We start from the raw sequence: 25,709 nt of genomic DNA, 5'->3' as shown, positions 1-25,709 counted from the left end.
CAATCACTTAAGTGCCAAAATTTTTGAAAAACGATCACTTCAGTGCCCAAACTTTCAAAACGATCACTTAAGTGCCAACTTTTTTTAAAAACGATCATTTAAGTGCCAATTTTTTTAAAAAACGGTCACTTTAGGGTCAACTTCACCGAGCCACGTCAGCTCAAATATTAATTAAAAAAAAAGCACTTGTCGGATTTTCGGTAAGCCACGTCAGCTGAAATTAGAGTTGACACCGAAGTGATCGTTTTTAAAAGAAGTTGGCACTTAAGTGATCGTTTTTAAAAAAAGTTGGTACTTAAATAATCGTTTTGAAAGTTTTGGTATTAAAATGAGTGCCGTAGATAAGCTTTGGCACTTCTAGTGTTCTTTAGCCAATGAATCCTCTAGCATTGTAGGAATATACTATTTCGCTGAGAAGTTGGAACCATTCCCAGCATTCAAGAAGAGGAACAAAAGCACGTCATCTCTCTCTCTCTCCGACGCGCAAAGAAGGACCCCACAGCCCCTCCGTGCCCGCGTCGGGAATTTTGCTGATTCGAATCGATAGGAGCCATGAGTCTAGGATCCAGTATCAAGAACCGTCACGACACAGCAGCGACGACTTGGTCTATCGTCAAAAGTTCACGAGAATACAAGTCTTTGCACGAATCAGAGGACGCCTCCATTGATCATTCGCTTTAGTCCAGGAAAGACTTTTCACAGGAAGAAGAAGAATCTTACTGCAGAAGAGACGAAATCAACAGTGACTTTTCTGTACGCGCGCCCCATTTACCTGACAAAAATTTGCAGGCAGCCATCTTCCTTTGCACTTACGTATACCCCTCTCCCTCTCTCCCCAGTACTTATAGGCAAGAATTGTGGAATGAGTTTTATGACAAACACAAACCAAATTATTTGCAGAGCAATACAGTTTTAACACTTGTTTTAGCTTCTGAGGAGGAGTTGTTCAGGTTTCCGAGATGGGTTTTCTTCGAATCTCATTGAGCAGAAGCGCGAGGCTCGTTCTGTCCATTTTGAAGCTGTTTCTCTTGCTCTCGCTGCTCCTCCTTGTCCCGAGCTACTCCGGTGCAGCTGCCGGAGCCGTGGACGAGAGGGACGCATTCGGAGTGGGCGTGATTCTTGATTTGGACTCGCGCCTCGGCGACCAGATGCGCATGGCGATCGAGATAGCTTGCCGAGACGCGAACACCATGTCATCTTCGGGGAGTCATTACATAAAGCCGCATTACATGAACTCCCACGGGAAGCCCCTTCGAGCAATTTCGGCGGGTTAGTCATTCGTTGCCCTTCCTCAGTTTGGAAGCTGCTGCATGCAATAATTTCAGCTTTGTTTAATGAAAAACCACCCCGAGTGTACTTTGAGATCAAGCACCGTTGTTATCTTTTTCTCAATTTTTCTGCATGTGCTAAATGTTTACTAAGAGTTGGTGAAGAATGATGCCATGAATCCTCAAGTTACAGTATATTCATTTACCCTTTTTTTTTTTTATTTTCAACAGCTGAAATGCTGATCAAAAGGAAGAATGTGAAAGTTATCATCGGCTTGGAGACATGGGAGGAAGCAACTTTAGTAGCTGAAATCGCTAATCAATCTCAGGTACCTGTCTTCTCCTTCGCGAGAGAACGCATAACACCGACATTGATGGCGGAAACTCTATGGCCTTCGCTGTTTCGAATGAGTACCGACGAATCCGACCAAATTAAATGTATTGTGGATATAGTTAGTTCTTATAACGGGCAAAGAGTGTCAATAATATATGAGGCGGAGGCATACGACACCACATATTCTAAGCTGTTAAATTCTTTGTCGGACGAGCTTGGAAAAATCGGCTCGACAGTAGAAGACCAGCTGATTCTTCAAGCATTCTCATCTCCGACCGGAGCAGAAGTGTCTTTGGAAGAGAAATTAATGAAGCTGAAGGGAAAGGCATCTCCCATCTTTATCGTTCTAGGATTGTCGTCGCAGGGAAGCACTCATTTTCTCAAAGAAGCAAAGGAGATGGGACTCTTCTATGGAGATTCTCTTTGGATATTCGCTGAAAAACCATTCGCCAATCTCTTAACTTCAGTAGAACATTCAGGAATCTCCTCAACTGTCGAAGGCTCGATAGGGGTAATCACCTATCGTCCCAAAAACCAGGCATATGGAGAATTCATATCCGAATTCTTGAACATTTTCCATCACAAGTATGGAGAGAACTTCAATTTCGAGCCAGAAATCGATGTTGTTCGAGCATACGATTGCATTACGACCATTAAAAATGCGGTAGATGCAGTGCCGAGGCATGATACTATGCCAGAGTCTTTGCTTGATAGAATTTCGCGCACTAGACTCGTGGGTTTGAGTGGGGCAATACGATTTGAGAAAGGTCAGTTGGCACTTCGACCCAAACTCCAACTTGTAAGTGTTGATGGAAATAAATATAGAGAGCTTAAGCTTTGGTCTCCCAATTCCGGTGTCTCAAGGAGCTTTGTAGCAAAACAACACTCGCGGAGAAACGCAATTTCAGACACGTTGATGACCCAAGAAGGACAGACTTCTAGTGAGAATAGGCCGTTGGTGATCGGAGTTCCTGCTGAAACTCCGTTTGATAAGTTTGTGAAGGTGGAAGTGGACAGCTCAACCGGGGAAAAAAGGCCCGTCGGCTTCTGCATAGATGTTTTCGACAAGGCTGTTTCTCTTCATTTTCCTGATGGTTTGAAGCATAGTTTTAAGTTTCACTGGGGAACATATGACGACTTGGTTAACAAAGTTCGTGATCAGGTACAGTACCACACCATCCCTGTTCTTGCACCATTGCATGATAGAATATCATCTAATACTTTCTCTAATACATAAACCATCAGAGCCTGAATAAATTAGACCAAGCAGCAAGTTCATTTCACGCAGATATCAATTTTCGCTCACAAGATTGTATTGCTTTGCATTAAGCTCACAATTTTCTTCTTTGACGGTGCTATTTGCTTGATGTTGTTCCATGGTTCGACATTAATGGAAGACCTACGACGCTGCAGTCGGTGACATAACTATTCTGGCCAATCGCTCACTGTATGTCGAGTTTACACAACCATTTATGGGATCAGACCTTACAGTGATAGTCCCAGCAAAGCCGGTCATTGACAGGGCGTCGATCTTCATAATGCCTTTCACTCCAAGAATGTGGGCTGCATCTGGAGGCATCCTTATATACACAATGTTGGTAGTTTGGTTCTTGGAGCATCCGACAAATCCGGAATTCAGAGGCCCTCGGACAAAGCAGCTCTCGACCGCTCTTTGGTTCACTTTCTCCTCTCTCTTCTTTGCTCATAGTAAGTAACTTCCCTCTGTTGATTGTAGTCCGTGCACACTCTTTTGGGCTCACACATTCAACAAAAAGCACATGTTGCTGGCTTTTGCAGAGGAGAAAGTCCATCGCAACTTCACCCGAATAGTGGTGGTGATTTGGTTCTTCGTGGCATTAATCTTGACGCAGAGTTACACGGCCAGCCTCACGTCGATGCTCACTCTCCAGAAGGTCAAACCGACTGTGACCACCATCGATCAGCTGAGAATTTCTAAAGCTAAAGTGGGTTGTAACCCCGATTCTTTCATTTGCAACTACTTGAATAGCCAATTAAACTTCTCCAAGGAAAACATCGTCCACATAAGGAACACTTCGAGCTATGGAGATCAATTCAGAAGTGGCAACATCTCCGGTCTTTTTCTGGAGTACCCGTATGCAAGAGCTTTCTTCACTCAGTATTGCGACGGATATTTGACCATTGGCGATGGCTACAGGTTTGGCGGTTTCGGCTTTGTAAGTATAATCCAGTTATTCGGCGTAAATAGTGGCTATGCAAGTGCTTTTCCTTGTTACTTATCTCTCCTTCACTGCTCCATATGCAGGTGTTCCAAAAAGGCTCTTCACTGGCTGCAAATTTCTCTCAGGCCATTCTGGAGCTTTCGCAGAGCAGTGAGATGAATAGATTAGAGACACAGTGGTTCTATCCGGAGTGCACGTTGAGGAACAATACCGGCGAGGAACCGAGGTTGGGACTCGGCAGCTTCTGGGTGCTCTACACTTTCGTCATAGCCACTTCCACTGGTTGTTTGCTCTTGGCGTGTCTCCGAGGGAGGAGGAATCATGGAGGAGGAAGCGATGGCGACAACGAGAGCGTGACGGAGATGAGTATTGTCACGCCCCGACTCTCGAGCTCGCGACATCCCTACCAAATCGCCACGAGGTCATGAAGGATAACGTCCCAGGCGCGTTATCGACCTTTCACAATATACGCATGCGGAAACGGTTTACTCCCGGACAGCATATAAACAAATAGGGATAGCATAGCAGGAAATACATATCAAGGCAGATAATCAAAAGGTAACATGTACAGTTACAAGACGGCAGATGAGTCTTAACCCTACTGAGCTACAGAAATACATACAACCCCATACTTCGGGACGGCTCACTAAGACCTCAAAAGGTTACTAGGTCAGATAAGGTTAACTTCTCATCTACTCCAAAAGACTACCCTCAACCTGGCCTTGGTATCCGCAAAGCTCCATCACTTGGGACCCGAAAGTGGTTCCCACAACGGGGTGAGATATAAATCTCGATGAATCAAACCTAAGCTCGGTTAGGACACCGATTCACCTAAAACATCCTAACCACGAGGATTATAACACCACGATATAACCATATATCCAACAATCATATCACATGGCAATAATCACCCACATGCATACTTACCAACCTTTAGCCACACATAATGCAATGCTAGACTCCACTCAACAGCCACATCAGACAACCATCCGAAAACGCATCACACTCACAAGTATGCACTGGACACCACACAAGTCCATTTATTAACGATGATCGCGCCCTTGGCGCCACAGTGATGAGGATCCACGCGACCGGCGTGATCGACTCTCACAATTAATGCGATCCCGCATTCTTCCCAAGCAGACCGGGCTACGTTCCTTTTCCCTCTCGGCAACGGCTACTACAAGCGGTGTATCCAGTGCACCCTGTACGGCACGGCAAGTAGGCATCCCTATACGGGGCTTCGGTCCATCACAAGTCGCGACCGGCATCCAATAATCCCTTAAAACCGTACATACCATACGGGGCATGAATTATCGTGCTTCCGGCAAGTCGTGTGGTTCCATAAAAATGGTACGGTGTGTACTATGTGTACAGACGAACTTGCCAGGAAAACCCATCATCGTTCCGTCATATGACCATACAGCACACCCGACACATTAATCAATTTATTCTCTTTGATTTAGGCCGGATGCTCACACAAACGTGCTCAAAGACTCGGCCCAAGGCCATTTTCATGCTAAAATATGTCTTTGATCTTGCACACGGTTATATGCATATGCAGACTACCAAATAGACACCGCAAGGACACACGGGACAATTAATTCCCAAACAAACACCAATTCATTCAACGAGCATCCAGGATACTCAAATCAACATTTCAACGTGACGATCCGCCCAAACAAAGTCATCAATTCAACACGAATAAACCAATTCGATTAGGCCACATAGGACTCAATTTCGTGCCGTAGTCATTAATTAGCCAATTTGATTTAAAATCGCCAATCGATCGCTCGTCCTTAACCTATCGCTCGCTCGCGATCTAATCACAACATACAGCCAATTCATTTAACAACAATTAGCCGCAGACAATTCTAATTTAATCGATTATGGTCATTTACCCTAAACCGGGTTTCTAACTAATCCGACCATAATCAAAACTACTTAAATGCCCTACCGACTAACTAACTAATTCTAGGCGCAATTAGCGCCCTAACCAAGTATTAGGGTCAACTCACAGTTTTAACTAGCTCGGGCGGTCTCAACTCGAGCGACGGCGACGCGAACTCGGCCCGGCCCAACAACGATCGGCGACTCTTGAAAATTCCTCGGTACAAACTTTGAGACCGGTGTCGAAAAATTACTGTTCACCGCCGGAGTTACTGTTCACGGCCGCCGGCGGCACTATTCACGCGCGGTACTATTCACCGATCACTGTTCACCCCGGTACTGTTCATCCGTTACTGTTCACGAAACACTGTTCACCCGTTACTGTTCACGGCACTGTTCACCCGAACGGAAAATCTTGGCTCCACGCTCTCGGGACGACGACGGGGCTGCGATTCCAGCGGTCGGGACACCCAGATCTAGTGGGTCTTGGGCGAGGAGCAACGGAGGCCGAGGCGAGGGGCTCGGGTTGGCCTCGGGTGAGGTCTCGGGTCCTCGGATCTCGCGGCTTGAGCGATGGTGGCGGCTCACGGTGGGACGGTCGACGACGACGCTGTGCGGTGGAGGAGCGGCATAAAGCTACGAGGCCGAGAGGGAGGGATGAAGTCGCGGGGTCTCGGCGATTTGGCCGTCGCGGCGTCGAGCTTGGTTGTTGGTGGGGCGGCGACGCAAGGCGGAGCTGCGATGGTGGCTGGTGGGCGACGAAGTGGCCCGGCGATGGAGTTGGCCGGGCGAAGCAGCTGCAGCTTCGGTTCTTGGTGGGGGGCGTCGCACAGAAACCAGAGAAGAAGAGGAAGAGGAAAGTGAACAGGAGGAGGGGGGCTGGTCTGGTCGCAAAAGGAGAAGAAGAAGAAAAGGAAAAGGAAAAGGAAAAGTCAAGTGGGGGAAAAAGGGGTCTGATCACACGGCAGAAAAAAAAAGGGGAAAGGGGGAAAGAAAGGGAGAGAGAGAGAGAGAGCACGTGGGAGGTGGGGGAGGAAAAAGGAAGAGAGAGAGAGGATGATGGTGATGGGTTGGTGGGACTGGATGGGATGGAGGACAAGTGGGGCCCACCAAGAGAGTTTAAATAATTTTTGTCTCTAGCAAATAATTCAGGGGTAATAGAGTGATTCAATAAATCAGGACTGATCGGATTTTTGGCTCAACCGATAGAAAATAAATTTGGATTTCTACGGGCTAGGGTCGGTTCGGGAAAAAGTCTAGGCGCGAGATTAAAAATCCTAAGTCAAGGCGACCACGGTTTCGAGATCCAATCGAAACCGAACGACATTCCGGGATTAGTCCAAATTCGTCACTTTCGTCCTTTCGATCCAAAATTTGCACCGACTAAAATTCAATTTTCTTTCTTTTTATTGAATTCGGGCAAATTTACATAGTCCAAATTTCCCGGGCGTCACAAGTATCTTGTAGTGTAAATCAATGTACAGTGGCATAGTTCTTAGGCCCGATGATAAAGGGGGAGCACATTGTTCTTGAATCTTGATCAAATTCAAAATCTGAATCTTACTGTACATTTTGGAAGATGGAAAGGGTTGTAGTCATTTGCCTATTGCTATATACGTATGCTCATTTTTCGAAAACAACGGGGATGATGGTTGAGATCCCCAGACGATTTATGGTTTGGAACCCTTGACGGGCTCGGCTTTGGACTCTGTTCATCCTCTTTCGAAATTTATACTGTGTGTCGGAAATGTAGAATCGATTACGGCAGCTATGGGGGCAATCCATGCATACAAGCACTATTTGTCCTTGCTTTAAGGCTTTGTTTGTTGAAGACAGAACAAATTTCGTGTTCAAATTAGGGTTTTGAGGCTTTAGGCTCTTTCATAAACTACCGCGAGAAAATATACACTAGAACATCAACAACAAATTCATAGCATGTAAGCTAATTCTACTGTTTTTTGCCAAAAAGTACGGATTTTTTTTTCCCCCTTCTGGCAAACTTTTATATGCCTTATTTATTGTCACAAAGTAATGCGGCCCAACTAGCTCATTACTGGAGATCTGGAATGGACTCATGAATAAATTAAGGAAGTTGCTAACTTGCCATGGCATTTATAAGGGAGTGGAAATGGGGGGAAATGCGCTCTGAAATGCTTCTGCTGCTCCTCCTGGCTCTTTGGGGTCTTGGATTCAACATGACAGAGCCGTTTCTGATCCTGAAGATAAACCTTTACTAACTTCTGGTGTGCCAAAGTTGCAGAATTCTGCAACTGGTTTGCGTAGGGAATGAACATAGATAGAAGGTCGCTTCTTGTAACGCTGGGAAATCATGCAAATGGTCCCCGAACTTTGGCCAATTTGTAATATGATCCCTAAACTGCTAATTAGTTCAATGCGCTCTTAGAATATTGGCTCAATGTGTAATGCCGTCTCCGAACTTTAATTTTATTCAATGTGGTCCATGAACTTTTTGTACGTGTTCAATTTAGTTCTTAGATTATGTGAAAATATTCCATATTGTCCATCCATTAGTTCAAGTTCAGGAATAACATTAAACATTTTCACATAATTTAGGGACTAAATCGAACACGTATCAAATGTTCAAGGACCACATTAAATAAATTTAAAGTTTATGGATCATATTGCACATCGAAATAAAGTTCATAGACTATATTACATATTAGGTCAAAGTTCGGGGATCATTTGGTTATTATTCCTCGTAACATCTCTGGGCAAAAATCTGAAGATGGATAGCACAACTCACATAGCATTCTCATGTATGGCTTTGAAGAATGACCTCATCTCGTCGATTTTTTCTCTCGTTCAGCTCTTGAATTTTTTGTTTTTTTTTTCCAAGTTCTTCAAGTTAGTGACATGAAAATCCCACCTCCCCCCTCTCTCCAGTTTCCTTCATTGTTAGCATTGTGTGTATGCAGTTTTGCATCGAGCTTGAGAAGACCTAGATCTCGCCCTATTTCTGCTTTTTCTATAAATTAAAAAAAAAAAAAACTCAGTCCGGTTCAGGCGATTCGATCAGTCCGATTTCCATCCTAAAACCGGGAAATGAACCGCCTGTCACTAGTTCCATTTATATGAAATCGAGAATCGGACCGGTGCCTCTAGGAACCGCTCACAAATGACCGATTTGAGCGGTTTTCGGTCCGATTCGTTCTTTTTGCTCACCCCATAGCTGAAATGATTCGCTGCCATGTTTAACCGCATGTGATGAAATTTGAGATCAATTAGACATGATCTTTTTACAACCTGATATAGGTTTTCCCTTGACTGAGGCTAGAAGTGTGTCATTAGAGTGAATGTCCTCCATGTTAGGCTTTTTGATTGCCTTTAGTAGTTCCGATTTAAGCTCCATAGGATAACAAATTATAATATCTGGTGTTTGACGACGTTATCCAGACCGGATAAATTCATATATAACCAAATAAAATGCAGATAAGAAATCTTGAATAAGGGTGGGCTATATTCTGTTGGATTAAAATGTTATAAAATAGTTTTATAAGCCATGTTATCTTTCAACAATGGAGTAATGAAGTGACACATTCGGATTTTGCTTCGCTGACCATGCACGAGGACTACCACCACAACCATGGTTGTCGTAACTTACAACCACCGCGCGATCACCCCCCACCTCCAACCACCATCGATCATCAATGATAGGCAACCGATTGTGGATTGATGATTGAGGGTCAAAACGAGTCTAAAGACGATCGTGGTTGACTCGTTACTTCCAACCACACGGGCTGATTTGCAAGTTGGTAACCTTAAACTTTTTTTTTTTTTTTTGGTTAGGTAAGTGTGTATTGAACTTTTGAAGAGACTAGGTACAAGTAGGAAAACCGGACACAAAAAAACCATGAACCATCGGTGGCACCATGAGTGCCGGAGATGGTTCAACGGTGAATCGGTTGCAAAATACGGAGGAGCATCAAGGACGCAATGACCCATAGCCACAGCAGCCAAAAGGAGTAAACAAGTGGCTAAACATGTAGCCCTAAGTAAGGAAAGAAAGAGTACGGAACAATGAAAGCTAGGAGCATAGAAATGCTGAGATACAATAGGACTCCAGAGACAAAGGAACCCAAAACCACAAGACCGGTACCAGCAGCATCGAAGGCCAAGATCATGCATTGGTGTAGGATGTATCGTGCAACAGCAAAAGAGAAGCCTCCAATCAGCATTAGGGGTAGAGGAGGGCAGTAGCAAGAGGGACTCCCGTGGTGTAGCACCGGTAGAACCAGCACGTCAAGTCCAGGAGTAGCAGAAGAACCAATTGGTAACAGCACCAAAGTACGAATGCAATAGTCAAGGGGATCAAAAGCAGCAGCAAGTCGGTAGTAGTTGGCCCGATTAAGTTATGTAGCACCGGCAGAATCAGGTTGAGCAACCCAAGAGCGATAAAAGAACAACTTAGTAGAAGCAACGCAAGAACAGAGCAGACCGAGGAGGGCAAGAATCCGGGGTTATCAGCACACAATATAACCAATCAGCCCAAGAAGCCCCAACAAATATGGAACAGAGGAGGTAGCAGCAGTAGAGCAAGGGGAAGGGCACCAATAATGCAGCCTATAGCGATCGGAGAATAAACCAGAAAGGGAGTAGCATAGAGAATTGGAAGGAGTATGAGCAGCAGCCAAAGTGATGCAACGGGACCATCCATTAGTGAGCAAGACACCCGAGCAACAATGAAGGTGACTAGTTGAAATCATCCTTATAGGACCAATGGGATGATTACACAGTAGCTTAAAGGGTCCGTAGTACCAACACCAACCAAAAACCCACCGAGAACAACAACTCCAACAGTTGTAATTGGAGAGAGTAATAAAGTAAGTTGGTGAGAGGGCTATGTAACAAAGTGTGCATCCCAGCCAGCAAACTAGCAAAACAGAACTAAGACAGCAACAACTTCCAATGATTGGCTGCAGAATATACAGGTTACCTTAAACTTTGAAGTGTGGCTTAGTCGAAGAAAAGTTGGTAAGTCAAAAAAAAAAAAAAAGGTTTGCTTGTGGTAGGATCTTTTGAAATTAGCTATAAGGGTTAGTAAAAATTGGTGAAAGCCAAAGAAAAAAAGGTTGATTATGATTTTTTTTTTTGGTAATAGCCCCGAAGAAGTGCTGGTGAGCATGGAGAAAATCCCACCTATGCATTCCATCTCCCACTTTCCCTTCTCTCCTCTCTCTCTTTGGCCAATATACTTTGGCGCGCTGGATTTAACTCTACGAGGTATTGTCCATTTTGGTCCTTTCCATACTTAGCCTAGGTGGGCACCTTCCTAAGAGATCACCCATTCTGGGAGTACTCTCTCCTAAGCACATCTAACCAAAGCTAACCGCTGTCGTTATGTCAAAAGGCGCTTTTGTGAGTTAATTTCAACTTTCACATATATATTTCAGAATCGCTCTCCCTCCTTATTCAAACCCTCTCGCCCTGGTGATCACTTCCTACCCTCGTTGGACCGAGGGACTCGCTTTGATACCATATTGTAACGCCCTAGATTTAACTCACCGAGGTATTGTCCACTTTAACCCGTCCTATATCGAGCCTTACGGCACCTTCCCATGAGGTCACCCATCTTGAGGTTACTTCCACTTGAGCACGCTTAACTTTGTAGTTCCAAAACTAACCGTTGCCGTTAAGTCAAAAGGTGACCCGGTGAGTTAATTCCAACTTTCACACATATATTCCAAAATCGCTCTCCCCCTATCCGATGCATAATTTGATTCATTTATGCTCCCTTCGCCATCCCAAAAGCACGCTAGGAGCCGCTCCCAATCCAGGCCCTCCGGCCCCGGCAATCACTCCATACCCTTGTTGGACCGGGTCGTTACATATACCGTGCCCTGTGCTTTGGACGGAAGGGTGCGGGAGCAATGATAGGCGATGGCGGAACGAGCGCGGCAATGTGGCTGGAGCTCCTTGTGCATATTGAGGTCAAGTTTGGACCGCCTAGTTGGTAGATGAGAGAGACAGAAAGGAGTAAAGAAGGGAGGTTTCTTTAAATGGTTAATGCCACAAAAAACTCCAAACTGGCATACATGTGACAAATTTATCCAAAATTATTTTTTTTACCACAAAAAATCCAAAGTCGGTACACTTATAATAAATTTAACATAAACTAATTTTTTGACCGCAAAAAGCCTCAAACTAGTATATAATGACAAATTTACCCCAAATTAAATTTATTTACCACCAAAAATCGCAATCGGTGCACATATGTCAAATTTATCCTTTATTAATTTCCATTAAATCCGGTTAATATTACGAAAAATCCTAAATTGATACATTTGTGATAAATAGAGGATAAAAATCCTAAACTAGTACACATGTTAACTCTCGGTTGTCATTGAACTCAATAATTTGATGGTAAAATTTAAAGAAAAATTAATGGATGGTAAATTCGTCACAAGTGTACCGGTTTGAGATAAATTTATCACAAGTGTACAAATTTGAAATTTTCGGTGGTAAAAAAATAGCTGTAAATTGGTCACATATATACCAGTTTGAAATTTTTTGTGATCAAAAAAATAATTTAAAATAAATTTATCTAAATTAATTTGAAATTTTTCGTGATATTGACCTCTCTTGAAACGGGGTGCTTGATTGGCACACCTACGTGCCCGCTTCAAGATTCTACCAATTTGAATTGACAGGACTGGTGGAATCTGGAAGAAGGTGAGTAACCAGAGCAGCCATCTTCTCGTGTGGAACGAATACCGCCACATCGCTGAAAAGTTGGACCCGTTCGCAGCAATCCGAACGCGAACGAAGGCTCAAGGACGAGAAGACTTCTCCATCCTTTGACAATTTTGGGTCCACTCGAATCCTAATGCCATCAATACAGACAATGACTTGGTCCATTCTTAAAGTCGACGAAAAAAACAAAAAGAATCTTGGAAGAATCGGGCCGCGTTACCCCACATGAATACTGACCATGGACTCTTCCCTTCAGTCCAAGAAAGACTTTCCAGGAAAATAATAAAATAAAACCATAGTCCCAGAAAGACCAAATCAACACTGACTTTTTGGTCCATGCACCACATGCTGCCAAAAGTTTGCATCCAATCATTTTCCTACCTCTATTTTCCTGGAAAGTCACTTCCTTTGCACTTACGTATTGTCCTCTCTAATAAGTATGTAGGAACTGCGACATGAGTCCCTTTTATTACAAACCCAAAGACAATGATCAACATAGTTGAAAGCTTCTTGTTCAGTTTACGAGGAGGAGTTATTCAGGTTTTCGTGATGGGTTTTCCTCTGAGCTCATGCAACAGAAGTGCAAGACACGTTCTGTCTGTTTCGAAGCTGTTTGTCTTGCTCTCGCCGCTCCTCCTCGTCCCGAGCTGCTCCGGTGCAGCAACCGAAGCCGTAGACGAGAGGAGCGTGTTCAAAGTGGGCGTGATTCTCGATTTGGACTCGCGCCTCGGTGACCAAATGCGTATGGCGATCGAAATAGCGTGCCGGGACGTGAACAGCATCTCATCATCAGGAGGACGTTACATAAAGCCACATTACATGAACTCCCACTCGAAGCCCCTTCGAGCAGTTTCAGCCGGTGAGTCATTCATTGCCCTTCCCAGTTTGGTACCTGCAGCCTGCAATAGTTTCTGCTTTGTGCTGAAGGTTTACTAACAGTTGTTCATTTAGTAATCTAGCTACAGAATAAAGTTGTGTATTTAAGACACCCAATGATTATGTTAAATCACGCACTGAAAAAAATTATGGACGAACTTCTTGATTCCTTTGCCATTTCATGACCAAATAGAGTACCTGGTAAACACTGTGGATCCACAACCGGGAGCTTAAGCTTTTGCGCGAACGGTGGTTGTAACAACAGTAAATTGATGTTCTTCCATGTAAACATGTATCTCACATAATCAATGTGTTTTGACCACAAAAAAAAAACATAGTCAATGTGTACCTGCAATAATCTCTCCAAGAACCAAATTAATAGGGTTAAATAAGTGATATGGACAGAAGAAATTGGTAAAGAAAATTGTTTTGATTTTCCTTTTTTTCTCTTTAATAGCTGAAAAGCTGATCAAAAGGAAGAATGTGCAAGTTATTATTGGCTTGGAGACATGGGAGGGAGCAACTTTAGTATCCGAAATTGCTAATCAATCTAAGGTACCAGTCATATCCTTTGCCAGAGACCACGTAACACCGGCATTGATGGCGGAAAATCTCTGGCCTTCGCTTGTTCGAATGAGTACCAACGAATCCTACCAGATTAAATGTATTGTAGATGCAGTTAGTGCTTATAACAGGCAAAGAGTATCAATAATATATGAGGCTAGGGCGTATGATACTGTGTACTCCAAGCTGTTAAATTCTTTGTCGGAGGAGCTTGGAAAAATCGGCTCGACAATAGAGGACCAGCTGATTCTTCAAGCATTCTCATCTCAGACCGGAGCAGAAGTGTCTTTGGCAGAGAAATTGATGAAGCTGAAGGGAAAGGCATCTCCCATCTTTATTGTTCTAGGATTGTCGTCTCGGGGGAGCGCTCAGTTTCTCAAAGAAGCAAAGAAGACGGGACTCTTCTATGGAGATTCAATTTGGATATTCGCAGAAAAACCATTCGCCAATCTCTTAATTTCAGCAGAACAATCAGCAATCTCCTCCACTGTCAAAGGCGCCATAGGAGTAATCACCTACCGTCCCGAAAACCAGGCATATAGAGAATTCAGATCCAAATTCTTGAATATGTTCCATCACAAGTATGGAGAGAACTTCAACTTCGAGCCAGATATCGATGTTGTTCGAGCATACGATAGCATTATGACCATTAAAAATGCGATAGATGCAGTGCCGAGTCATGATATTACACCTGATTTTTTGCTTAATAGAATATCGCGCACTAGACTCAAGGGTTTGAGCGGGGCAATACGATTCGAGAAAGGTCAGTTGGCTTATCGACCCAAATTCCAACTTGTAAGTGTTGATGGAGATGAATATAGAGAGCTCAACCTTTGGTCTCCCAATTTCGGTTTCTCGAGGAGCTTTGCAGCAAAACAAAGTTCAAGAAGAAACGTGTATGCAATTGCTGACATGTTGAAGACCCAGGGAGGGCAGGCTTCTGGTAAGAACGAGCCATTGGTGATTGGGGTTCCTAGTAAAAGTCCCTTTGATAAGTTTGTGAAGGAGGAAATGGATGACACAACTGGGAAACCAAAGTACATTGGCTTTTGCATAGATGTTTTTGAGAAGGTTGTTTCTCATTTTCCTGACGGTTTGAACTACGAGTTTTTGCGTCATGATGGAACATATGACGACTTGGTTAACAAAGTTCGCGATAAGGTATGGTACCGCATCATCTCCGTTCTTGCAGGGTCATTGCATGATCGCATTATCCCATATCGACTGTTATTTCCACTGATAATAAACCAAGCAACAAGTTCATTTCACACAGATATCAATTTTCACTCACAAGATTGTATCCCTTTGCATTAATATACTGTCGAAGCCTCGCAATGTTCTGCTTTGACGGTGAACTTTTGGTATCGATTTCTAAAGTGGATTGTTTGATGTTGTTCCATGGTTTGACTATAATGGAAGACCTACGACGCTGCAGTCGGAGACATAACCATTCTGGCCAATCGCTCACAGTATGTCGAGTTTACACAACCGTTTATAGCATCAGACCTTTCAATGATAGTCCCAGAAAAACCGGCCCGGGACAGGGCATTGATCTTCATGGAGCCTTTCACTCCAACAATGTGGATTGCCTCTGGAGGCATCCTTATATACACGATGCTGGTAGTTTTGTTCTTGGAGCGTCCAATCAATCCGGAATTTAGAGGCCCTTGGACAAATCAGCTCTCGACTGCTCTTTGGTTCACTTTCTCCTCTCTCTTCTTTGCTCATAGTAAGTAAACCTCCCCTTCTTGATCACAGTCCATGTACAACGCTCTTTTGTGCTCAAACTGTCAACATAAAACACATGCATTTGCCGACTTTTGCAGGGGAGAGAGTCTACCGCAACTTCACTCGGATCGTGCTGGTGATTTGGTTCTTTGTAGCACTGATCTTGACGCAGAGTTACACGGCCAGCCTCACGTCAATGCTCACTCTCCAGGAGCTCAAACCGACTGTGACCACCATGGAATGGCTGCGAATTTCTAAAGCAAGAGTGGGTTGTGACCCTGAAGCTTTCATCTGCGACTATCTGACTAACACGCTAAACTTCTCGAAGGAAGTCATCGTCGGCATAAGCAACACTTCCAGCTATGGAGACGAATTCAGAAGAGGCAACATCGCCGCTCTTTTTCTGGAATACCCATATGAGAGAGCTTTCTTCACTGAGTACTGCTATGGATATGTTGCCACTCAGGAAAACTACAGATTTGGCGGTTTCGGCTTTGTAAGTATAATCCAGTTATTTTACTGTGCAAAAATGCTTTTCCTTGTGACTGATGTCTTCTTCACTGCCCTACGCAGGTGTTCCCGAAAGGCTCTCAACTAGCTGCAAATTTCTCTGAGGCCATTCTGGAGCTTTCGGAAAGCGGCGAGATGAAAAGATTAGAGAACAAGTGGTTCCCGCCCGAGTGCATGATGAGGAACTTCACGGACGAGACGCCGAGGTTGGGCCTCAACAGCTTCTGGGCGCTCTACGCTTTCACCATCGGCACTTCCACTGCTTGTTTGCTCCTTGCGTGTCTCTGCACGAGGAGGAATCGTCAGGATCACGAACACGGAAGCACCGGCGACGACATGAGCGCGACAGAGATGAGTATTTTGTAGTGTAAATCCATGTACAGGGGGCCTAGTTTTAGGCTCGAGGGTGAAGGGGGGAGCACCATTGTTGAATCTTGATCAGTTCAAAAGCCGAAGCTTCTTACTAGCAAAGCCCATAGGGCTTGCAGCAGGTGCAAAAGCCAATTCCGTGGGAGAGTTTTTTTCCCTTTGGGCCCGAGCCAACCAGTCGGAACAAAAGCCCATCTTGAGGTCTGAGAAGTGGAAACATCAGATCGTGACGATCACTGATAAGAGACCTTACTTCCCACGGGACTTGATCTGGTCTCTCCAAAGCACTTAACAGTTTAGCACAGTCCGTATCCAAGGAGATTTTTTCGTGTTTCCGCTCCGGCAGGAACTTTAGAGCTTTCGTTCAGCGCTAGGGATTCGGCGTGAACTGCAGATGCTGCCTTTGCCGGTTTCGCGAATCCGTCAACGATCCTCTTCCAGTATAATCGCGGCATATGCAGGCGATTGCTGCGTTCGGAGCTCCTTCTTCAAGCGACTCTTCTATATTAACCTTTAGAACTGCTTTGCTCGGTGCTTCTTGGATCTGGAACTTGGTGCTTGAAGACAGAGTTGTTTCACGCTTTCCAGATATACCATAAAACAGTGGCTACCGGCTACGTGCTCTAGCGACGGTGACGTTGCGAAAAATGAATGATTTGAAAAATATTTTTCTAAAAATGATTGCTTGTATCGCTTATAAAATTTAATAAACGAAAATTATTTTCACTGGTCACTTAAAAATTCACACAAATAATTGTCGATCATGAAAGTATTTTTTTCATTGATAAATTAGTTTCAGTAATGCAGACAATCATTCTAGAAAATATCTTTTAAATCATTTATTTTTCGCCAAATAAACGGACTTAAGACGTGACTCTTATCATCAAGTAGGAGTATAAAAACAATTGGTAGTCGAAAGGAATCTGCAAGCAAGCACTGTTGCTTAGATTCAGTTTAGTAGATCGACTCATCCTCGACTTGAACGCCTTCATCGGTAAGCTTCCCCCACCAAATTCCCTTTTCATTTCGAATGGAGTTTTAATCTTATCTTGGATGCACCATATAAATGATGAAATTTTCCACTATTGAAAAGATTTCTAATCCCACATTATCATATCATATCCCGATTCGTGTCCAAACATCCAAACGAATCGCGAATTTACGACTTTTCTTCGAATTTGTTGGTTGCTAATATCACCATATGTGAGTGGACTGCCACTTCATGGAGTACCTAACTTTTGAAAGGCATTCAGTTTTCTTATATAAAGAGGAAGAACATATTATCATAAGATATGAAGGGTGGTGGTCCTCCTTAGCTTTCTAACTGCACTCCATACATCAGAAAGGCTCACTTTACGCTAAAGAGAGAGACCAGAGAAGCACAGTGGGGGGAAGAAAATGGAATCAAATTGGCCTGAACCATTTCAAGACCATTGAAGAGAATCTTGCGATGTGGGTGATGTCCTTCCTTTGCACATGTCCTGCATTTAAGAAGCTTCACGCTTTGTGTGGCCTTTTTGCCTGTGATTCCATTGCCCACCAATCAGCTGTTGCTGCCTTCCATTTTAATTAGAAACACCACCAAACTTTTTCAAGTTAGCCAAGCCAAAATTGTACAAACGACCATCTCACACGACATTGTAGCGTGCATCGTTAACCGTCAGTCGTTGGATGATACCATTTGGCGAGAAAAAATTGACGGATCCACAAATCTCGGCCGTTGTCTTCTTTGCAGAGACCTAAGTACGAATCGTTGTGTATTATTTTGAGGTCGTCCTCTTAGGTTTTGTGAGCACGGAGATAATGTGCGGGATATGAAGATGTTAGGAGTGCGTAATAAAAGTCTAATACCATCATTTGGGGAGATCGCCAAGAAAAAGCTCAAGTCCGAGCACGTCAACATATCCAATCGAATCCATCTTTACTCCAAAACTTAAGCCAATGAATTATGGACTAATTATAATATATTAACAGCTCTACATTACACCAATTCTCAAAATGAGATTTATTTAACACAACTTACACGTGCATCCTAGCAGAAGGCGTATACGAACGGAATTCAATAAGTCTAATTGCTTAAAGAGTTTCAAACGCCATATCGCTTGGAAAAGGAATATTCTCCTTCTTTGCTAGCTCCGCAAAATAGTAAATGCAGCAGAGATCGTTCTGGGTCGTCAATCATGATGGCATATGGTGACTTGCTCCTTTCCCGTGACTAGATTCTTGCTTTTGATGACAATCGCTTCTTGAGCAGTAATAGTTTCTCCGAGGATGGCCTCTTGTCGCCGTGGTCGAATTTACCAATACCATGGTTATCAAAATTCACAAGTTATAATTAGAGAGGGTGGCACCTCCATGGGTAACTTCTCTCCTCGCACGAAAGTTTTGATAGAAGAAGATATATCATGTAGCGTTCACGCTAGGATATTACCAAGTGTTGTTCTTTTTTGTAAGGAAGAATTCATAAATAATCACTCAATGTGTTGCTTTCCAATATGCTTAATGAAATTAGACATTAAAGAGTTGGCCGAATGGTTAGACGCATTTCGTGCCAATACGATAGTGTTTTAGGCGGAATCAAGAAAATTGTCCTAAAATTCCTAAACTTTTTGCAGTTTTAATTTTGTCAATTAAGCTCTAAATATTTTTCACGTGTTACCAATTGAGTCCATCTGGCCAATTATGGTCGGAAATTGCTGATGTGAGTATTTCGAATATCATATATATCATCCAAAAAAAAAAAAAAAACAAAGTGATAACATGTTAGTGTCAGCATGTGCTATATGATCCAGCATTACAACATAAACTTTTCCTTCTTGCTTTTCATCCATCCCTTTTGATTTTCGTTTGTATTATGGTGTATGTAGGAGCTCTTGTCCTTGTGGTTTGTGCTTCACGGGTCTTGATTCTCTCTCTCTCCCATGGGCATTCCGTCCCAACAAGACAACAACCTTTGTCACTAACTTCAATGTCCCTCCAACACTTTTCTCACTGATTTTTGTCTTCAAGCTGCGCTTGGCAACAAACATGCCTCATCTCCCTTCTCATTCTTCTCCTCTAACTTGCTCATCGACCCTTTTCATCACCCTCATCCTCGTATGCAGCCAGCCAAATCGATCTGCCGCAGCCGCAGCGGCCGCCAATGCCACAGGCCGCCACCGCCAGATGTCGTTGGACTATTACACCAAGTCGTGCCCCCAGGTTGAGCAACTTGTCGCGTCAGTCACGAGCCAACGGTTCAAGGAAGTGCCGGTCTCCGGGCCGGCCACCATCCGGCTCTTCTTCCATGACTGCTTCGTTGAAGTAATCTCTCTCTCTCTCTCTCTCTGAACTTACTTTCACGTGCATGCAATAGCAGGAAAGGAAGTTAACACCCAGGCACTGACAGTTGAACAACTCCTACATCATGAATATTTTTTATTATACTTGGTGACCGCACCCTTGCATGTTCTTGTATCTACACTGATGAGTCTGTCTACGACGTCAACAATACCGAAATTACAGTTTTCATCCGCTAATCTTAAGAAAAATTTCAATTTAACCCTTCCGCGACGGTTTCGGGTTTCGCTATTGTTCCATTCCCCAAATCCACCACAATTGTCGATCATAGTCGGCCGGGTATGAGTTACGAGCCGATAATTCTCTTCGTTTTCATAGCGAACAAGAGAAATCATGAGGAAAAAGTGCGGAAAATCATCGACTCGCCAAGAAAATTACTCTCGGCGAGCGCCGCTCATTTGTTAATCGATTTGAGTACGGCGAGAATTCTAGTGTAGAAACTACTGACTTTGCGCGACTTATGACCGACGTGGAAGGGATGCGACGCGTCGATACTGATATCGAGCAAGCCGGGAAGCAAGGAGTTGGCCGAGAAGGACGCGATTGAGAACAAAGATTTGAGGGTGGAGGGATTCGAGACGATCGCGAAAGCCAAGTCCTTGGTGGAAAATAGATGCCCCGGGGTCGTTTCTTGTGCTGACATTCTTGCAATCGCCGCCAGAGACTTCGTCCACCTGGTACTTCCATCAACCTCTCTTTCTTAATTTTTCTATTTTTTTTTTTTTGGACGAACTTAATTTTTTCTATTCAAATAGATATTTTAAATTTTTTTTTTGTTATTTTCTTTTGGGATTTACTCTTCCATAAATTGTGAATATAAGATGATTCGTGTACAAAATATTCATGGTATGGGAACCAGAATCAGTCCCCCACATCCTCGTCCCAATCGGACTATCCATTTTGAATTTCGGATCCGGTTTCCTGAAGGAGATATAGGTTCCTCCGATAGTATTTTCATTTTAAATTTGAGAAAAATTGCAACTTATTATGCAATACACGTTAGAATACATGTACCCTGTAACTTTAGTACGAAATTTTGGTGGACCTAACTTAGGATTTGATAAAACATAAAACAAGGACTTGCTTGCCGTTTTAGGTATATGTTTTTCAAGGAACCTCGTCGGAGAGATATTTTTATTAATATGAACCTGACTAACTTTGTCTTTATTAATCGGTAATATACTTTAACAGCCAACACAACACTGTGATAAAAAAATAGGTTGTCGTCTAGTTAACTTGGCTTTTCTGGGATCCAAAAGTTTAGAAGCAAGGCATCATTGTAATGACAAAAGGTTAAATAAATGCATCATAAGGTTTCGGACAAGACCGATAAATTTAATTGCTCTTTGACGAGACCCCGTCAGATCCTTTTTTTTTTTTTTTTGAAATTTCATTTTTCTATGATTACACGTTCAACTCTAATATAAGATTAATTGTTAGGAGTGATAACTACATGATGGAGCCACTTTACGATCTGATGAATAGTTGAGGAGAAAATTGAATTACAACATTTTATTTACTTGCTAGAGTTTTAGTATAATGTTGTGTAGGCATAGGGTATGAGTTGATGTTGCATGGATCGCAGTCTGGCGGTCCGTATTACCAAGTGAAGAAAGGAAGGTGGGACGGGAGGATCTCAATGGCCACGAGAGTGCCACCTAATATCCCGCGTGCAAACTCAACCATCGATCAGCTCCTCAAGCTCTTCAACTCCAAGGGCCTAACCCTGGAGGACATGGTGGTCCTCTCCGGCGCGCACACGATCGGGTTTGCGCACTGCGAGCAGTTCTTGAGCCGCCTCTATGACTACAACGGCATGAAGCAACCCGATCCGATGCTCGACCCGAAGCTCCTGAAGGCCCTGAGGATGTCGTGCCCGCACTATGGGGGGAACAAGGACATTGTCGCGCCGTTCGACGTGACCACGCCGTTCTTGTTCGACCACACGTATTATGCGAATCTCGAGGCCAGGCTAGGCCTACTCGCCTCGGACCAGGCCTTGTTCGCGGACCCGAGGACAAGGCCCGTGGTGCAGGACTTGGCCAAGGATAAGCAGAAGTTCTTTCAAGCTTTTGGAGCTGCGATGGAGAAGATGGGGTTGATTGGGGTCAAGAGGGGGAGGAAGCATGGGGAGAGGAGGAGAGATTGTAGCTTCCATGAGTGAATGTGAATGCTTTCTTCCTTGGTTTTCAAATTTCATGTTGTTTTTTTTATTGGATTTGGGTTTGGGATATGTTGAGTTTGATGGGTTGGAGTTGATGTGGAGTTGTAGGTGAGACCTTGTGAATGGACGAGAGTTGTAAGAATTTAGGAGAGTTTGTGCATACTTTGTGCACATTCACTTGTTCATTGTTGACTTTGACTTTGTTCTTACATCTAATTGGGATTAACTTCATTTGATCATAAGGATGAGATCAATTTTTTTTTTTTTGGTCAATAAGGATAAGATCATTCACTTGTTAAATTCCTCACACTATTCAATTTTGGACTTTAGGCTCCACAAATTTAAAATCAACATTCAATTCTCGTTTAGGTGAATGCCGCCTTTATTTCTGTACTGCTGCACATGTAGGATAATTGAGTGGGTATGATAAAACGGATGGTATATTTCATATACGTCCCATATATGATAAAAGGGCGTTGAAAAGTAAAGTAGGATCCAAAACACCTAAAAATCGAGGTTGAGTAGACTTACGTCTAATGATTAGGATTTCCACACGCAAAATAGGAAAAAAAAAATTCGATCACTAATGTATCGAATTACTTAATTTTTGAAAGTCTACTTTGTGAAATTTTTTTGTACCATAGTACGAGATTATCAGTGCCATCCAGCCATTGATAATAAGTGATGGAAAGATTTAATTGCAAAAATTAATATTTGCCAGAAGGTATGATACCGTATTGAAATAAATACAAATTTAGAATTGCTATCAACCAATAATATATAGAAATTTAAAAAAAAAAAGACAAAAGACAAAAGACAAAAAGAATTGTAAAAGTGGAGCAATGTACTCTCTCCCCACGCTCACCCTCCGCTCTTCCGGCACTCTCCCCGGTTGCGTCCGCTTCACTCAGCCGCCGCCTTCCGCAGCAACGAAACGGCGGCGCCTTCAGATCAGAGCCATGAGAGCAGTGGTTCAGAGGGTCGCCTCCGCCAGCGTCGAGGTCTCTCTCTTCTCTCTCTCTCTCTCTCTCTCTCTCTCTCTCGCTCTCTCCCTCCCCCCCATCTTAACGCTTCAGCTGCTCATGTGAGCTGCTTCATTGCAGGTCGAAGGCCGCACGGTGTCAGAGATTGGCCCTGGCCTCCTCTTTTTCGTCGGAATCCACGAATCCGACACCGACTCCGATGCCGATTACATGTACGGAATACTCGTCTTCTTATCCAAAATCCGTTCTTTTACTTCGCTGATCGTCATTTCTCTTGCTCTGTTGATGGCTGAATTGTTAACTTTTATAGTTCGAGAGATAACAATTTGAGGGTCTTTTGTGGTTTTCGAAATTGGTTGCAGATGTCGGAAGGTCTTGAACATGAGATTGTTCACGAACGAAAGTACAGGGAGAGGGTGGGACCAAAATGTAGTTTCTTCCCTCAAGTTGCTTTTGCGTGCACCATAAAGAAACGAATTTTTCTGTGCTTCCTTCTAATTTGTGCTTCATCTGCTGTTGCATTGCAGGTAATGCAGAAGAATCATGGGGTTCTTTTAGGTAAGCAGTTGGTGGATTTCGTTGTTCTCTGTTCAACCGATGTCACATCTCGTTGCAGAAAAATTCTAAGGTTTTAGGGGTTTTCTGCAACCGAGGTAGAATTAGCAAATAATCTCATGTTGGGTAACTTGTGGATGCTACAGTCAGTCAATTTACATTGTATGGGTTCTTGAAGGGTAACAAGCCAGACTTTCATGTTGCGATGCCACCTCAGAAGGCGAAGCCCTTCTACGAGTCTCTGGTTGAGAGATTTCGAAAGGCTTACAGCCCTGATGCCGTTAAAGGTAAAACCTTTTCGATTCTTTAGTTGTCTTGCTTAGCTTGGATGTACCATTGCATAATTTGGATCAATGGTAAGCATGAAAGTAGATTCAAACAACCTGTAAACGTACCTCTCAGTATCATCAAGAAAACTGTTGGTGCTAGCAGTTGTCAATGTTGGTGGCCTCTGCATTAAAGTGGCAAATTTGTACGTCTATGAGTCTACAGCAATGTTACGCTGTGGAAGTGACTCATGGTTGTTGCTCTGGGTTTTCTTTGGCTTTCTCTGAAGGATAATGTGAGGCTCTTTTGACATTTATTTTGGTTGACTAGAACAGCCGCATTCAATTATTGTATCTGATTCAGAGAACTTTCATGGTGTTTTTGTACAAATTGCAATCGTAGATGTAAATTGCGACATTTGCTGGCTAATTTTTTGGCTTGGCAAACCTGTTCATGTTTAGGATAAAAAAGAGTTCCTTTGCTACCTGTCATAAAAGAGCATATTATCGAGTGCTATGATGTAACTGTTCTTGTTCATCGGTATGCAATGTATATTCACTTGCCGCTGGATATCGTATATACTCTATCATCTCTTTTTCCACTTCGCTAGCTGATTTATTTTCACCATCTCCCAATGATTTGAACAGATGGCCTATTTGGGGCAATGATGAAGGTATCTTTGCGTGCATTCCTCTTCCTCTTTTCGTTCCTCGTTCCATTAGTTGTTTATTTTCCTGAGGATGCTTCTTCTTAAATATTGTTTCTCCTTATGAATTGAAGGTCAACCTAGTTAACGATGGACCAGTCACCATGCAGCTCGATTCATTGCAATCAACCAGGTGAACGATCATTGGTGATTTAAGCGGCATTAGTAGCGCCCCCTTTAAAGTGTATCCTGTTGTGGTTGACAAGACATTGTGATCATTGATCATTTTCAGGAATGCTCAGACTGCAGCCGAAGAGTCGGAAAAGTAGTTAACGTTGCGAGATATCTATGAGCCTCGCAAATCTCAAATCATAGAATCCTTTGGATGCAACGCATTGATCTGCAGCAACGATGTGATCAGTGAAAATATACACTCGCTGAAAAAACTTACTGGGGTTTTGTCTGGCATTTCGTGAACTCTCTCTGTATTATCTGGTAGAATAGGTGAATTGTATGATGCACTCGATAATACAATTAGCTTTTTATTCTTGACAATTGCTGTACCCTGTAGCTTTCTCGACTAAAAAATTTAAGATGCTTGCCCAGGCATTAAAGTAATGCCTTTCGGTTTTTGGAACAGGGCTAAAGATTGCATGCTATGGAGGGCATGCACCCTGATAATACCGTATGGTACCAGCCGTCCAGTTTACCAGCATTCGGTTCCTCTATGCCCGGGGTCCTGGCCCCCGGACCCAGGTGCCAGCGGTTGCGGACTCCTCGAAATGTAATTTATATCTTCTGTAGTATACTTGTTTGTCGACTCGAAAGGTTTGAGAAGGGACAAACCGAAGCATCAAAGTGATGTTTTTCATTTCTTGAAACAAGACTCACAAGTAGTATAGTTTGTAGGACGTGCACACTCATAAATCATAACAAGGTACAATATCTGCCTGTCCCGGTTGCCTGAACATGGGTCCCCATGGCCAGACGTGGGTCTTGGCTGCTTGACCGAAATTGCCTGAAGGCTGGACCTGGGGTCACTGCTTGCCGGACCAGAGACTTGCCTGTGGACCTGTGCACCTGAGGTTGATCCCACTTGAAAAGCATATCATGAAATTTCTCAGCTATATATGCCGATGAACGGACTCATGTGGGGACTTATTTTCTGTAAAAAACTTGTTCGATGCGAATGTTTTTCATTGGAAAGCAATTTTATGGGAACAAGAAGGCAATATATCACCAAGATTCCATTTCAATTTTGTACACCTATTTCAGGACTTCTAGATTTTCAGAACATGTGATGA

The 25,709-nt window shown here is 43.3% G+C and overlaps 3 protein-coding genes across 4 annotated transcripts; all 3 read left to right on the top strand.

Annotated features, from left to right (window-relative positions):
• The first annotated feature begins 879 nt into the window (after positions 1-879).
• Positions 880-16,538, top strand: LOC115756650 (glutamate receptor 2.9-like). Its single transcript, XM_048276337.1, has 5 exons — positions 880-1,269; positions 1,500-2,764; positions 3,000-3,309; positions 3,400-3,797; positions 16,146-16,538. Exons 1-5 carry the CDS (start codon positions 960-962, stop codon positions 16,446-16,448), a joined length of 2,586 nt encoding a protein of 861 aa, XP_048132294.1. The 5' UTR covers positions 880-959; the 3' UTR covers positions 16,449-16,538.
• Positions 16,539-19,350: 2,812 nt separating this feature from the next.
• LOC115756635 (peroxidase 19) lies at positions 19,351-22,193 on the top strand. The gene is made up of 3 exons (XM_030696488.2): positions 19,351-19,754; positions 20,267-20,467; positions 21,376-22,193. The coding sequence occupies exons 1-3, from the start codon at positions 19,479-19,481 to the stop codon at positions 21,952-21,954; spliced, it is 1,056 nt and encodes a 351-aa protein (XP_030552348.1). The 5' UTR covers positions 19,351-19,478; the 3' UTR covers positions 21,955-22,193.
• Positions 22,194-22,794: 601 nt separating this feature from the next.
• Positions 22,795-24,939, top strand: LOC115756636 (D-aminoacyl-tRNA deacylase). Of its 2 annotated transcripts, none has more exons than XM_048276338.1 (8): positions 22,795-22,955; positions 23,058-23,149; positions 23,300-23,366; positions 23,465-23,495; positions 23,639-23,779; positions 24,407-24,427; positions 24,535-24,598; positions 24,698-24,939. In XM_048276338.1, the coding sequence occupies exons 1-8, from the start codon at positions 22,797-22,799 to the stop codon at positions 24,732-24,734; spliced, it is 612 nt and encodes a 203-aa protein (XP_048132295.1). In that variant the 5' UTR covers positions 22,795-22,796; the 3' UTR covers positions 24,735-24,939. The 2 variants fall into 2 exon arrangements, with proteins under 2 accessions (XP_048132295.1, XP_030552350.2); XM_030696490.2 differs by having other exon boundaries at positions 22,796-22,955; positions 24,407-24,432; positions 24,540-24,598.
• The last annotated feature ends 770 nt before the right edge of the window (positions 24,940-25,709 follow it).

This window comes from Rhodamnia argentea, chromosome 3, assembly GCF_020921035.1.
Source record: "Rhodamnia argentea isolate NSW1041297 chromosome 3, ASM2092103v1, whole genome shotgun sequence".
Taxonomy (NCBI): Eukaryota; Viridiplantae; Streptophyta; class Magnoliopsida; order Myrtales; family Myrtaceae; genus Rhodamnia; species Rhodamnia argentea.
This window is presented reverse-complemented; position numbering and strand designations above follow the sequence as displayed.

What these genes read in the sequence shown, in the direction of transcription:
- LOC115756635 (XM_030696488.2), top strand. Translation starts at nt 19,479, where the DNA reads ATGCCTCATCTCCCTTCTCATTCTTCTCCTCTAACTTGCTCATCGACC. An exon ending in TCCATGACTGCTTCGTTGAA is followed by an intron (nt 19,755 to 20,266) that starts GTAATCTCTCTC and finishes CCGACGTGGAAG; the next exon opens with GGATGCGACGCGTCGATACT. An exon ending in CCAGAGACTTCGTCCACCTG is followed by an intron (nt 20,468 to 21,375) that starts GTACTTCCATCA and finishes CATGGATCGCAG; the next exon opens with TCTGGCGGTCCGTATTACCA.
- LOC115756650 (XM_048276337.1), top strand. Translation starts at nt 960, where the DNA reads ATGGGTTTTCTTCGAATCTCATTGAGCAGAAGCGCGAGGCTCGTTCTG. An exon ending in CCTTCGAGCAATTTCGGCGG is followed by an intron (nt 1,270 to 1,499) that starts GTTAGTCATTCG and finishes TATTTTCAACAG; the next exon opens with CTGAAATGCTGATCAAAAGG. An exon ending in GGTTTGGCGGTTTCGGCTTT is followed by an intron (nt 3,798 to 16,145) that starts GTAAGTATAATC and finishes TGCCCTACGCAG; the next exon opens with GTGTTCCCGAAAGGCTCTCA.
- LOC115756636 (XM_048276338.1), top strand. Translation starts at nt 22,797, where the DNA reads ATGTACTCTCTCCCCACGCTCACCCTCCGCTCTTCCGGCACTCTCCCC. An exon ending in GGAGAGGGTGGGACCAAAAT is followed by an intron (nt 23,367 to 23,464) that starts GTAGTTTCTTCC and finishes GTTGCATTGCAG; the next exon opens with GTAATGCAGAAGAATCATGG. An exon ending in CAGCCCTGATGCCGTTAAAG is followed by an intron (nt 23,780 to 24,406) that starts GTAAAACCTTTT and finishes TGATTTGAACAG; the next exon opens with ATGGCCTATTTGGGGCAATG.